The 15,813-nt window shown below is 37.0% G+C and overlaps 1 protein-coding gene across 2 annotated transcripts in view; it reads left to right on the forward strand.

Annotated features, from left to right (window-relative positions):
* The window catches only part of LOC133516432 (uncharacterized), a 211,959-nt gene that overhangs the window by 50,558 nt on the left and 145,588 nt on the right, over positions 1–15,813 (forward strand). For both annotated transcript variants that reach the window (XM_061849366.1, XM_061849367.1), the window contains 5 exons: positions 1,817–1,908; positions 13,190–13,284; positions 13,789–13,912; positions 14,347–14,559; positions 15,245–15,415. In XM_061849366.1, the coding sequence (XP_061705350.1) occupies positions 1,817–1,908; positions 13,190–13,284; positions 13,789–13,912; positions 14,347–14,559; positions 15,245–15,415 (695 nt within the window). The remainder of the gene's footprint in view (positions 1–1,816; positions 1,909–13,189; positions 13,285–13,788; positions 13,913–14,346; positions 14,560–15,244; positions 15,416–15,813) is intronic.

A 15,813-nucleotide genomic window follows, 5' to 3' on the forward strand; every position in this document is an offset into this window, starting at 1 on the left:
ACCGGATCCGGTAGCTCCTGAAAAGTGTCGGATCCGGCCGGATTACCGGATCCGCCGGACCGGATTGCAATCCCTACCCAACACATGTTGGCATATGCATCACAATTTCAGGCTATAGGTACATTCAAAAAGTTACCCCGTAAGAGGCCAACGTGTAGAAACCGCAGTGTTTCTCAGTAGGTATTTGAATAGGTCTTAAGTCTTATAAATAAATAAATATTATAGGACAATATTACACAAATTAACTAAGCCCCACAGTAAGCTCAACTCTAATGGGTATTTTAATAATTGAAAAATTTAAATGACGTATTTTGGCACTAAAATGTATATTTAATTATTTAACTTATCGCACTATGGAATTTTATTTTTGCTGATTATAAGGAAAATCGCACAAAGTGCGACTTCCTTTTGATATCAGGCTTACTCGTAACTCAAAAACCCGTAATTCGAGGCCTACAAGCAGAACCTGTGATGCTTCTCAATAGAAGGTATTCGAATTGATATTAGGTACTAAGTATTATGTGCATTTGGTGACAGGGTAATTTGTCGTATTTTGAAATCAAAATGTATGTTTATGTTTAGGTGTTTGCCTCACCATACTCGGTTATTTTATTTTTAATTCAACTTATTTTTATTTATCTGTAAGTCTTTCCATTTCAGCGTAATAAAACAAAATAATGAAACACCGTCGCAATTTCCGCGAGTGCCCGGGCCGTTCTTATCTCCATCTGGGAACGATCTCATACAATAAACACTCAGTTTTTCCTACTTTGATTTATCGCACAGTTTCGATAAACCGTAAAGATAAAACATTGGATTGTTTCCCGGTATGCCGACGCTGTCGAATACTCTGACCTAGATTGTCTGGCTACAAATAGCAAAATTCTAGTTTCTGGAGTACGATACTTTATACATAAGTAAGCTAGTTTGACAAGTTGAGTCGTTGTACTTGAGGAAAACAACTAATTTAAGCGTTTTTCTTGATGCATCCTAAAGGATGAGATGACATAAGCACTTTTTCATGAAATAAACTACTTAGAGGGAAAAAACTTTTTGGGTTTAGTCCGGTGTCCTCAGGAAAATTATTCTTCATTGAAGAGCTATCGGTGAATATTAATATCGTGTAATGTAGCGAGAGGATACATTATCAAATGAAATATATCGTGCGTAACATAACCGAGTGACAAGACTATCGACCTATAAGTATGTATCAGCCATCGGAATTTATTGCTGCACATAGGTCTTCTACATCATTCGACTCAACAATGTCGGCATGTAGTATATATTGGTGAAGCATACACTAACCACGCTAAGCTTGCACTGACTTGGCAGTGACAAGGACAATGCATAATAAATATCATATCCCATAGCAGCGCCTTACTTGATGTAGCAAACTTGCTTACTGTAAGTAGCACTTAGTATGAAAAGTTAGCGTGGTCCACTTTATACTGATTGAAACTTTCGCGATGTTTACACATTATTAATTACAAAACAGGTCTTAATCGCGTATAATTACAGTTTTAAATTTACCTCCGTTTGGAGGACTTGTACAGTCACGTCTTAATATAGGGGCAATAAAGTGTTGTATACATATTTTTGGCATTTTTTTCGTACCGATATTTTCAGACGTGACCGAACCTATATGTGGTCGCGAAAGATTGGCTAATGTTGACATCAACACTTAATTATACGCGAATTACGCGATTAAGTCCCGTTTTGTAATTAATAATCCACTCCACTTTAGTTATGTAGAGGGATTCTGGTTCGTTCGATTTTCTATGTAAAGAGTTGACACTGATTTTGACTTCTTTCACAGAGGAGTTGAGCGGCATTTTCGTGAAAAGCATCAGCGAGGGCAGCGCCGCAGATTTATGTGGCAGGATACAGGTCAACGACCGCATTGTTGAGGTGAGTGCCGCATGCCACACATTATCGCCACTTGCCACAGACCAAAGATGCGTGGCATCTTCACGAACATTTATCTAAGAGAGCAGCGCCATAGACATATGTAGCAGGACACAAGTCAAGTACATTGCATTGTTGAGGTGAGTGTCATTATGCCACACGGTTACAATTTGTCCGTGAATCTAACTCTATTGCTGATCGCTCGTACATTTTGATAGAATGTGTACATTTATTTTACGGACGAAAACGTATTGGCTTTGTGAAAATAAACTGTTATTTGTTTGCTTGACATCCCTATTTCACTGGACAAATGCGAATGGGCAGATTTGAGTGTAATTGAGCCATTTAGCTCTGTAATACGACCGGGTATTTCCCCATAAACTTTACTTTGACCTATATAATGCCCCAAGTTTTATCCATAAATCCGCCGTGAACCCATAAATTTACTGTATTCGCGAGTGAATCGAGCTCCACATAATTTGTAGCCGTTTTTCGATGGAATGTGAATGAAATGAGAATTGAGCGTTCAAATATGAATCCTATTCCTAAATCCGTGAGATTCGATTTTGCATCGACAAATGTTTGCTAAAACACGAAGTAGGATTGAGCAAATTTAGATCTTATTTCATAGTTTTTAAGGCTAATTTTTACTATAGCAGACAGTACCTACAGCCCAGCCGCAACGTTTCTCGAATAGTAAGTGCTAAAATTCAAGATTGAATTAAAATATGATTATGTACTTAGGAATTTGCTTCTACATATGGAAATATTATTATATTGACAGGTATATTTGTACTTAAAGATTAGAAAATAATTAAGGGCTCCAACACTTTAACTTAGTATGTTATATAGACGGGCCATACGCAATGCGACGAAAATAAAAACGCATTGTAATAATTCTGACAACATACCAAAAACAGCCTACGTAATCTGGTGGGGTTCATTGTTCCCTACCATAAAAACGGTGGGCAACAAAAAACATCTACCTCACTTAGGACTTTTTAGAAGTAGGCGGAAAGGAAAAGTGAAACTATGACAAGGACAAACAATAATAGCGCTATATCTCTGCTTCCTATTACTGAAAGTTCCATAAGAGCATCCCGGTAATTTCCCCCCACTTCCCACGCTAAACCAGTTAAATACTATAATCATGGGCACCACTGAGCGTAAGCAGGTAATATACATGCTGCATCCACATGCAGGCTTCTTCTGATTGTAATAAAAGGTTAAGTAGTTGTACTGGATTTTTTATGGATACGATCTGGTGCATGACCGAAAAGAAGATGACGAGACGATTTGAACGCTTTCAAAATGGTGGGAAAATGCCAATGACAGGGTCGAGTGGAGAAAACGAGGGAAGGCCTTTGCCCAGCAGTGGGACACTATATACTCGTAGTAGGCTAATATTTTGTTAAATCGGTCAGTGGCAAAAGTGACATTTCTGGTTTAAGGTTAATATCTGAAATAATTACCGTTTTGGAAAAGTCTACTTACAAATCGGAAAAAATCAGACACGAAAATTCAATAATTAGTAATTTTGTACTTACGTACGAGTATATTTAACAAGCTTTAGAATTAATTAAAGTATCATACTTAACTGAGCATATAAATCACACGCTTAATTTCATTTCCATTAAAACTTTCTCCAAAATATCTTGTCACGTTGCCAAATGGATATTAAACTGTGAACATTGACACAAATTATACGTAAATCTAATTATAGAAGATATCCTTCGCAAAAACTGCCATGTTCATGGCGCCAGCATACTTGGCCTTATTGGAATTTAAATTGCCGTAAGGTATACTAACATCAAAGTAGTAATAGTAGATTTTAGTCACGTATTTTAATCACTTCTTAGGTGACATGATTTTATTTCCTTGCGCGTCCAACTGGTAGTTGAAAGTCTGACGTGAACCGGGTACTCTTAGGGTCGGTTGCACCAAACTCTCTATCACCGTTGAAGCGTTCGCGTAATTTTATTAATTGTATGGGAAGATTGGAAAGTTTCATAGTTGGCGGCCGATTGCTGTCGCTCAGTCTGTCAAGTGTGGACGGTGCAACTGGCCCTTAGTGGCTGACAATGGAGACCAACCCCTTGTTATCGACCTCTTGTTGAGCAGGAAAGATAAATTTATATAGGTATATATGTACCTATAAGATAGATAAAGACTATAGTAATGTTAATATCATGTAAAAATTTCATAATTTTTCGTCGGTAAACTTCGGAGATAAGGAGGAAAATGGTATTTTATTTTTTACGTTTTCCTGCATAAATCATTTTTTTTTTCTCTATGGAAAAGAAAGCAAAATGTTTTGGAATGTACAATTTGAGTTCTTTCAAATGATACCCCACTTGACCTAGTTACTAGACTTTGAAATTTTCCCCCCTCTTCATATTGGGCATTTCCCATAATTAATAAAAAAATACTTTCAATGTGTCTGGGATAGCGTTGTTCATACATATTCCAAATTTCAAATCGATAGCTTAAGTGATTCTCGAGATATTTAGCGATGTGACAGACAGACAGACCTTCCTTTCCTTCCGTTCCTTTTGTACCTTTTTGGTACGGAACCCTAAAAATGTAGTATCGCTCGCAGACATTCCTATTTGATAAAAATTAGTAAAGCCTCAAGTAATTTATATTTTATCTTTATCTTACAAATACATACGTCAAATGGCAGGTTAAAAAAACGATAAATAGCTAATTGATTTTTGTAGCGCGTTTAAGAATAACGCCTTTAGGCCCTACAAAAATGTCGCATGAGCGGCTAATAGTACATTGTAGGAGAGGCCAAAAAAACCGCTCAAAGTTGGACGAGTGAGTTTGAGGGCCAGAGAGAGTCCATCTTTAACGTTTTCGGCGGAGGCATTACATAGTGCTTTTCACGACTAATGCGAGGAAATAAGGAAAAATTTACATGACTAAGTACTTTAATATAAATTAATATTTGGCGTGAGGACAGTTGTTAAAAGAAAGCGATGGAGTTTTGCCAGGAACATTTATATTTTCTTCACAGGCAGGACTCATTTTTAAAGCGTAGATACGTGTTGCTTGTGTTTTTTAGTCAAACACAATTAACACTAGGTATCCAATTAAGTATTTTCCGAAACCGCCTTTTTTACTTTATATCACTTTTAAGAGGCGTTTTTCTGTTGTTTGCTTCAAACAGACTCTAAACTTAGAAGCGTTTTTGGTAAAAAAAACACAAAACAACTTTGTAGGTACAAAGGTAAAAACGCCTTAAGCGTGAACTGAATGGTTTTGACGTTTCTTTCTTTTTTTTAACAAGTAATTGGTCCTATAAACAACCTAATTTTATTTTTGAAGGATAAGTTGCGCCAAAAAAAGGACCTTTTACCATCACCAGTGACAGATGATGATAACAATGATCACTAATGACAGATGATGATAACATTGAAACATTGTAGTAGTAGTGGTTCAGGTGCTGCAGCTATTGCCTACTTTCCAGCTTGGTTTTAGGTCATCTATTGCCACATTTCCGAATAGTGGCGGGAAAACGTAGGTATGTAACTTAAAATGCAAAAAATTAATCGTTGCCTTAGTTGCCAATATATTCTTGTTGTATCATTTTCAAACCAAAGTTACGCAGCCTTTTTGGACAAACGCTCATTTAATTTAAGTCATTTGATAGATATAGCGACGTTATCAGAGACAACTGACACTTGTCCCACGTCGTTATGTCCACGACGATTTACGATAACAACAACATTGCTTATTTACCGCCATAATTTATTAACTTCTAATGAAAACTGTATAGACCGGTCAATTTTCTAGTCTTCAATTTCTTGTTGATTTATAAGGACATTAATATTCTTTTTGAATGATAAGCGCACTGTGTATATCTGTAGTTAGTAAGGTATATATGTCGGTGGCCAATAGTAATATCCGCCAGATCATGAAATTCCTAGGCATATCGTGAAACGTGAAAATCAATGTCTCGTTCCCTGATTCGATATTTCTGGACAGTTTGCCCTTCGGGCATCTGAAGCAACATAAAGAACCGATCCTACCTATTTATTAGTTTAATGTTACTACTGTCAAAAATATACAGGAACTTTACGATCGGGCAGATATTAAGATGTTGACCCTTGAGAGGGTACGTAAATCCGCGAAATGTGCGACGGAAGATATGGCCGTCGCTCGGTTTTCTTCTTTTATCCCAATTACCCTTAAAATATAGCTACTTTTATTACTCACATCCCTCGGCTATGTTACTAGCTATTTAATACTAAATTTGCACTGTTGGTATGCAGGGCAACGATATGCATCTAATACGTTATTGGCAAAAATTACATTTTTGGTACAAGCTTTTATCGCTGACTGTACTTTTCTTTCTACAGGCAACCAATATTCATCTAGACACTTCTAAAAATCCCAAACACAATTAGATTGCCTTGTTTTGTAACAGAGTTCCTACGGTCACCTCCTGTCTCCATCATCAGATCAGCTCTATGGTACCGTAATATTGCATTGTCACCCGACTTATATATGCATGCAAATTTTCATCTTCATCGGTAACCGGGAAGTGGGTCAAATTTAACTTGCATGATTTGACTCGTACATACATTGCAAGTTAATAAAAAGCTTGTACTTAATAATAAGTTTTTGGAAAAAAATTCATTTTTGGTACAAGCTTTTGCTGACTGTACTTTTCTCCACAGGCAACTAATACTCATCGAGACAATTCTAAAAACTTCAAACACAATTAGGTTGCGTTGTTTTGTCATAGATTTCCTATGGCCACCTCCTGTCTCCACCATCAGATCAGCTCGATAGTACCATAATATTGCATTGTCACCCGAATTACATATGTATGCAAATTTTCAGCTTCATTAGAAGTCGGGGAGTTGGTTAAATTTAAATTGCAAGATTTGACCCGTACATACATAGGTACAGTCAACCAATTTGAATCCTAGGCCACTATAGAACCTTGTCGCTTTAACTAGTCTATACATGACATGCATCACTCAATAAGCACTGTCGTAGAAGTCATTATGACATGGTTCTATAGTGGCCTAGGAATCAAATTGGTTGACCGTACATTGCAAGTTAATATTATTATAAAGCTTGTAATACATACATAGGTATGTACAAGTTAATGTAAAGCTTGTAAAAATAAATGAAAATTAGATATATTTTCGTGTTTTTTTTTCGAATGAGCAAAGTTTAATCTTTTAAGGTTTTGGTTGAGATAAACTATAATTATGTGTTTTCCGCTTTTAAGATGAGAGCTCCATGAATTGTATTTTTTTTATCCAATCCCATCGGGATTGAGAATTTTTGAAAAAGTTTGTAACGATTTTTACAAAGTGTAAATAATGTAATGTAGTGTAATAGTGGCGATCCGTTCAAGGGCATATTCAGTATCGCTTTTTGATCAGGAAAAAGTAAAAGATAAAAAAAATACGCGAAGAAATAGTTATTTGTTTTACAAGGGGGCAAAGTTGTTGTTTAACCGCTCGTGCTAATATTGATACCCGAGCAAGCGAATGGTTCCAAAATTGAACCATGAGCGTAGCGAGTGGTTCGAGAAGTAGAATATTGAGCGTCGCGAGGGTTTCAATGCACGAGGGTTAAACAAACTTTGCCTCCGAGTGAAACACCAACACGAGGAAACTACTAACTATGAAATATCAAAAAAATTCAAATGAAATCAAATCCAAATGAACGGAATAAAAAATAATCATTAAATCATCATTTAAAAGTCAATTCTACTAGCTAACATAAAGAAACAACTCAAAATTTGCCTCTGATTACTTTGCCCCACATGTGGATAAAATATAACTTTCTCATTCGTTTTTGAACAATCAAGAGGGCCTTTACTAGTTGGTGTGGTGAAAAAATATTTTTCAATAGCAAATCGGCCAGTCCGCCACACATAGGCAAAAAAAAATGTCGTGTAAAAAAAAACATCTTGTACGTTTTCCTAATCAGAGCACGATATCAAATATGCCCTTAAACGGATCCCCACTATTTTTGATACACCTTGTATGCGGATGAACTGAGGTTAGTAAAATTATATAATATTACATATTTCCTTGGACGTTGTTGACTGGATAACGAAAGTAGCTAACCAGGGTCCTGTCAATTCTAAACCGTTTAAATCGATTTGAACCTTATTTCTTATGCATAAGTCCCAGAATGCAGACTTACAAAGCCAATAAACCCTGGTTCAGCTAAGGGATAGAGCCATTGACCTACATACTGTGATAAGCTTCGTTATCTCGAGGATTGCCCCCGAGTGTGCTTACAATGCAAACCTACCGTCGTAAAACTAAATAGCTATGTTACCATGTTTTTATTGACCCGCCACGCATAGCAAGTAAAGGCTTCGAGTGACATGGCAACCACGACAGCAGTCTTCGAGTGGCATGGCATGCTTTTTAGATAATTGCTGGCTATGTAAAAGCAACGTATTGCAAATCTCATACGATTATAATTGACGTTTGAAGAGGCCATAAGGATCGTGACCGACGTGAACCGATCTCTTGACATATTATAAGCATTGGATCTGATTATGGGCTACGGACAGTTCAGTCGTCAGTTTCCATAAAATTTTATTTCAGTGTTATTTAAATGTAAGGAGAGGTCGTGAGCAATGAAAGAGTATCTGTCGAGTTCTCTTCAAAGTCTTCAAACAGTAACAACTACTGTGAGGTGAAGTTTAGAGTTGAGTTTGAGTTGGAGAGTTGTTGATATTGGATGTAGTTAACATTGGACCTGGTTAACCGCGGGATCAATAGTCCTGTATGATTATGATCTCGTTCAGAACAAAGTTTTATTTGACTTTCGCTGGCTCGGTTTAATTTAATATTTTGGTCAAAATTCGGTAAGAGTTGAAACCTACCAAGATATTATTTTGTTTCATCTTCAAATGGTTCAAAATTTTAACACATTCACTGCCAGCGACCCGCTAGGCGGGTTATTTATTTATTTATTTATTTAACCTTTATTGCACAATACAAAAAAAGTATGAATGGCGGACTTAATGCCTTAAGGCATTTTCTACCAGTCAACCATTGGGCCAAACAGAAACTTACAATTGGTGCGGAAAAGAAAATCAGTACAGAGAGATAAAATATATATATATATATATTTGAAATATTGTACCCATTTAAAACCGTCATATGGGTTCTCTCGTTTTTCCCGTGTTATCGTTTAGTTTTTTTGTTTTGTACGCTTATAGCGCGTAACACGCGCTAGCAGTGAATGGTTTAGTCTATGTGTACACCTTACAGTTTCACTTTATAGAAATCATTTCGATTGCAGGCTTCTATTTCACAGACTTTGTCACCTGACATCGATAATTATGTGTACATTTCTAAGTGGATAAGTACCTAATCAGTAATGATGTAGCCACAATGTACGGTTGTCATTATCAGGGGATAATTGTCAGGGTGGTGAAACAGAGGCCGGGCGTCCCTACGTACCCCACAAACATTTTTATTTATTTATAACATATACACAACCATCGTTACAGGATATCCCAATTCGACTGTATGGAATTTGACAAAGAAACATAGTTAACTCCATACCTACATTATTAGACATTACAGTAGCACAACCCATAAAGCGTGGCCCTTGTGAATTTATTAGGTCAGATAAGTGAAACCTTATGAAAATGGCGTCGTCTGAAAACCCATGCAGGAGACAGTATAATGCAGAATACACAAAGCTTCCATTCCAGAGCATTCTATAGTCAGCAAATTTATCGCACTAGGTAGTAAATTAAAACTAATTATTTGACAGGATGAGAGAGGGATATTACAAGGAAAATTTAACATCAGGATTACATGCAATAACACAATGAATTACAGAGTAAACTGTGTAAATATTTTCGCAAAAAAGTATTTAAAATTAACCAAATATTAACATGTACCTATAACTATTTTATACCACGAAAAATATGATCAAATGTAATATACTGCCATCCTAAGCCAAATAGCGCTATCTCAATAACAAATGATTTTGAAAATGGAATTATCAGCTATAGAAACTAAAGTATAACGGCCCGATTCGAAGAATGAGATACGATAACGATAAGTTTTGGTTTACATAAGTTTGTATGTCGTATAACTGAGAGAAGCAGCTCGGTTCGGGCAACCAATGTCACTTTGACGTTAGAAATATCGTAGATGGATCTTATTGGGATCACAGTGGAATCGAAAAAACATCAATTTTGACATGTTTTTTAGTTATCGATCTCTTAAAGATCTTAAACGTGTCTTAATCATTTTTCGAATCAGGCCGTAAGTTAATAATGAATTTTGTTTTGAGGTAGTGCTATTTGGCTTTGGGCATTATAGCGTTGACTACTATACATCTTTTTTATCGCACCTCCCTTAATCGATAGGTAGCCGCAGCAGACTCAAATACGTTTTTCAAGTCTAATTAATAAAAGTTAGCCTTATAAACGTAGTTTCGTATCAAAGGCATATTGTGTTACAAACTCCAAAGTTTTCGCATGAGCTCGTCAACAATTCATAATTATGCAGCCCTGCAAATGCAGTTTCCACAATGGAGCTACTCCAACAAGGTACGGTTGGAAAAACATTTCGAAAGCGGCCTGTTGAGTAAGTTAACTAAACTGTTTTGCTGGCAGCTCAAGAGCGCAATTTCCCATAGTTTTTTTTACGTTTCTTCGTCTAAGTGGTTGTACAGCCGGTGCCCTTACAAAAATATCCACTTAATTTCTATACAGCGACGTGGGTACATGAGTTGGGCACTTAGTGTACGTGTACCTCTTTGTACTAGAAAATTTAGCTGTATGATGCTAGTTCTATATACTAGTGATCACTCAAGGGTTTTCTTGTAAAAATATGTTTTTATTAAGAGTAAAAAAATAATTAAATAACAACTCAATATACTCTTCTTAGTTTTTAAGACAAGACAAGACAATTTTATAATTTTATTTATCTGATAGTTGAGTTTATCGATACAGGAACATACTTGTCAAACAATTTTGCCCCAAGGATTCCTATGTCTGTTGATAAATAATGTAATTTATTTTTTTAATGTTATAACATCTGTCGCAGGGAATCCAATTTATCCCAAAATATTAGTAGGTATACGCGAGATGTATGTTAAATTGCGTTTATAATTAGGAGTTCGAATAGACCCTATAGTGTCCTCGTGCGAAAGTCCGCCCACAGCATTTTAGATCGGGAGTCCTATACAGATAGTAGTTTCTTGTTATCAAACGGTTACGATAACAAGATATTACTATTTGAATAACCTCCTAGTCAGTTTGTTGCATGGGTGTGGGATTGCTTTTAGATTTATGGAAGTATCATTGTCAATCTCCAAATTCCAGTTACTTAAAAACTGATCCAGTAGAAGGCGCTTATAAATTTCGAAAACCCACTAACAATATTTATATTCTACATTACCTATTCAACTTATATAGTTACGGCTCCTTTCCTTACATTACTCGTCCATGGAACTCTGTAATACTTCCGGACAATGCGTTGTTATGTTGTCCGTACCAGCAATATTTGAGCGCTCGTTTGTTCTGGCGGCCGCCCGTACCGACCACGTCAAACGTATTTATTTTTCATATACTTATTACAGTTATGTGTCATACATAAATAAGCATGCAGGTAATTAGGACTCATCATGCTATGTGCACAAATTTCCTAAACAGTGACGTACGGTTACGGACTTTAATTGTTAATCCATTTGGGGTTTACTTTACATTTAGTACGGGCGGGGACCGTATGATCTGTTACATTATCTGATACAAGGATAAGCCCCATGGCCCCATGGCATACGTTCATAAAAGTGATGCTAAGTTTGAAAAAAAAAGGAAAAAAATAGGATTGGCTGAAAGCACAAAAAGAAATACCACATTCGGTTACAAAAAAAAGTGAAATTTACGTCATCTGATACAAAGATGAGACTGGTGGCAACAGATAGGAATTTATATGTAGGTTCAGAACAGTCGTCTACCAGCTCCCAAATGGCCGAAAGTACGTCTAGAAAGGTCTAGAATAAGGATTTATAATATTTTTGGCTGCATCTTTGCCGACCAACAGTCGTGTCTACTCGTACGTGTATTGTTATAGTGTTTTTATTTTAGCTCTGTACAGTCAGCGTCAAATACTTCGTAGCAGTCAAAGTGGCCAAATAGTTCGGTACACCATACTAAATATATGGTGTACCGAACTATTTGGCTACTTTGACTGCTACGAAGTATTTGACGCTGACTGTACATGACAGGAGTAGTTTCTATTACTTTTTGCTGGCCATGCTAGGTTCATCAGGGCTGTTATTAAAGTCGCCTGAGTTTGCCCCTAAACTTTTACAATCTATGCATAATTAAGAAATCTCACGAATACCGGCACTTGGATAACCTCTCGGTTAGCAATCGGAATACAGCGCCAGTTCAGACTTACGTAGAACATTATCATAAATTAGCATTTCCAGTGGACTTGACTGTAGGTCGATGTTTCACAAAGTTTTACAGGTTTTACTTGTATTCATTTGCATTAACTTGCATTTCTCCAGAATCGCTGATTTCACTGTTAGGGTTGGTAAGTATGAAATTTTAAAACAGATGACTTTTTTATGAAAAGAATAATAATAGTATGCAGATCAGGAAAAATAGTTATTTGTTTTGCAAGGGGCAAAGTTGTTGTTTAACCGTTAGTGCTAATATTGATACCCGAGCAAGCGAAAGATTCCAAAATTGAACCACGACGAATCTTGACCGTTGCGAGGGTTTCAAGGCCCGAGGCTTAAGCAAACTTTCCCTCCGAGTGAAACACAAAAAAAAAACACACCAACGCGAGGAACTACTAACTATGAAATACCAAAAATCTAATTAAATCCAAATGAAATATCATTCAAAAACTTTAATTAAAAGTCTATTCTACTAGCTAACATAAGTAAATAACTCAAAACTTGCAACTGATTACTTTGCCCCACATGTGGATAAAATGCAACTTTCTCTAGGTTTTGAACAATCAAGCGGGCCTTTACCAATTGGTGTGGGGAAAAAATACTGAAGATCTTATTCTATTCATAAAGTAAGGACCCGCTCGCACAGTGTCATTCAAGTTATCATTGACCGCCGGCATCACGGGCGGGACAGCGGTTATAATTATATCAATTATAATCATAATTATAGCAATTATTATTATGCGTTCGATAGAGATATGAACAGGCGGGTCAAAGTAAGAAAATCTTCGTACAAGGCGTCCTTATTTTGATTTAGGTATGTCTTATGGGATTTGCTAATTTTAATGTTGTTTTATTGCAGGTTGATGGTGTGTCTCTCCACGGAGTGTCCAACCATCGGGCAGTGGCGTTGTTGCGAGATGCCAAAGGGCCGGTGGTGCGGTTGAAAGCTTTAAGGTACATTTTCACATACTATTAGCTGGTCTTCATCAGCACTGATTGACGTGTAATGTTGCATGCAAGAATACATTTCTCATATCATATATGTCATATTTTCTTGTGGGCCATTATATTTATATTGTATACTACTCGTTTTTTTGAAATTAATAATTTTTATGTTAGGTATTTCTAATCATGAGCTCTTTCGATCCTAAGAAAAAAGTGTCCCGAAATTTTCATAAAATTTTCGTTCCTTGCATTCCGTTATTGTCATACAAAGTCTTTGAAAATCGGCAACGAAATGGAAATAAAAATTTTGGGACACTTGCCTCATAATTATTAGGATTGAAAGAGCTCGTGATGCTGGCTTGAAATAAGATGAAAAATAAGTAACTAAAAAAACTTAGTGTAATATTTTCCATAAAATTACCAAGATACCTATCCTATCCCAAAACAATTAGAAGCTTAACTGCAACGTGAATGTACATAGATGTTCACCTGCATTTTGGCCTTTATTTTCAGGTATCTTCGCGGGGCGGGGTTTGAGAAGCTACAGAAAGCCCTAGCGGCCCAGGATGGAAGGAGGTCGCCTCTCGCTCCTCCCAGCCCGTCTGTCACCTCCCTTGCCAAGTATAGTTTTAGTGTGGTGAGTATCTTATTGATAATCATGATAAACAGTCGCCGTCAGATATATCGGCGCGGCCGAGGTGCTCAAAAATATCTGAAAACGCACTCTAACGCGTTGACACTAGACGCGTGTTCAGATGTTTGTGAGCTCCTTGACCGCTCCGATATATTTGATGGCGACTGTACCTACCAAGTAATCACAGCAAGCTCAATCCAATCTGTCTCTTAGCAAATTGCAGCTTCAGAATTCTGTTACCCTGTTTTTTTTTACACTACTTATTGACGTGGGATACAACAAGTTCGTTCTGTCATGTGTATGTACTAATATATTTGGCCACATTGGCCGTATTAGATGCTAACTAAAATAGCTATTTTACAGTGTCTAAAAACAACAGAGCATATTAAATTTCGTGCTCTGATAGCCATGATAACTAATAATTTTCCTTTTTACAGTACGACGAATCAACAGTGATAGAAATCGAGCCAGACTCGGAAGCCCCAGGGCACCCGCCGTCACCCCAATCGCCGTCGGACGACGCCGAGATCGTGATCGGACGAGACGACGAGACCGCCGAGCGGGAGGCGCGTCGGATACAGGACAAGTGGCGGGACATACTGCAGAACGAGCAGGACTGGCCGGGGCGGCAGCATGAGTACGATATCATTGTAAGTTCGATAATTTGTTGACAACTACGATTATTGTCATCTTCTCAATCGCCGTCAGTTGATGCCGAGATTATGATCGGACGAGATAATGGGACGATCGCGAGGCGCGACGCATCCAGAACAAATGGCGGGGTATACAGCAGGTTAAACGAGATTGGCCAGGGTGACAAGCACAAGTACGATATCATTGTAAGTTTTTCTGCCATCTGCTGTTCTTGTTATATATTTCGTTCCACACAGGCTAGTTCCTCAAATAAAGGATGTATTGTTGTACTGCTCCACATCCGTGGTCGACGTGTTCTCCAAGTCAGGATCCGAAAAGGTATTGTGTAGGTAGAGTATCCACGGAGCACTTCTAAACTGGAATTATGAAGAGAAGATATATCTACTTCTACAACGTTAAAAGCGCAATATCTAGAATAATTTGTTAATCCTCCACATTAACAAATTATTGGTCACTTTTTCTTATTATATGACATTTATCTCAGTTTATAATTTATAAAGTAGTGTTTCTACTTGACATAAAAACAAATTAAAATATTATCTGAAAATAATTAAAATTGTTCTAATACTTCTAATAGTATCAATACAACATCTCCGGGAATAAGCTGTTTTAGACGTTCCAGAAGCAAAGCAGGTTTTTGGCTTAAAGGTCCTTATTAAGTTATCAACATTTTACTTTCAGGTTGGAACAATAATCAAAGAGAAGGATAGCGGGTTGGGCATTTCACTTGAGGGCACCGTGAGAGTGGTGGGTGGCAAGGAGGTGCAAGCGAGACACTACATCAGGGCCATAGCCCCGAATGGCCCTGTGGCGAGATTAGGATTGTATAAAGTTGGAGACGAGTTGCTGGAGGTAAATCTTTTTTGTTTATTTATTAAATGCCAGCAAGACTAAATTTGTAGAAAAGCGTATGATCTTCCTGGTGTTTCCACAAGCTTTCCAAAACCAACTTGTGTCAAGAATTTTGAGCTCGTTTTTGTAGCTGGGAATTACAAGAAGTTATTACGGACCTCGAGGTTACAGTTTCATTTAGGCTGGTTGCTGAATTAAGATGAATTTTATCCTGGTTTATTTATCTGATAAGGATAAGTTCTCTCAAGAAGATAAGCAAATTAAACCGCCGAAAATCTAATAAAAATTACAGTAAACTGACTGATAAAGACACGTTGATTTTTAAAGGCCTTACTTCGTCAGGAGACACATTTCCACCAATGGTTTTTAGTTATGAATCATTCATACTCAAGCCAATC

Source organism: Cydia pomonella, chromosome 3, assembly GCF_033807575.1.
Source record: "Cydia pomonella isolate Wapato2018A chromosome 3, ilCydPomo1, whole genome shotgun sequence".
In the NCBI taxonomy this organism is placed as follows: domain Eukaryota; kingdom Metazoa; phylum Arthropoda; class Insecta; order Lepidoptera; family Tortricidae; genus Cydia; species Cydia pomonella.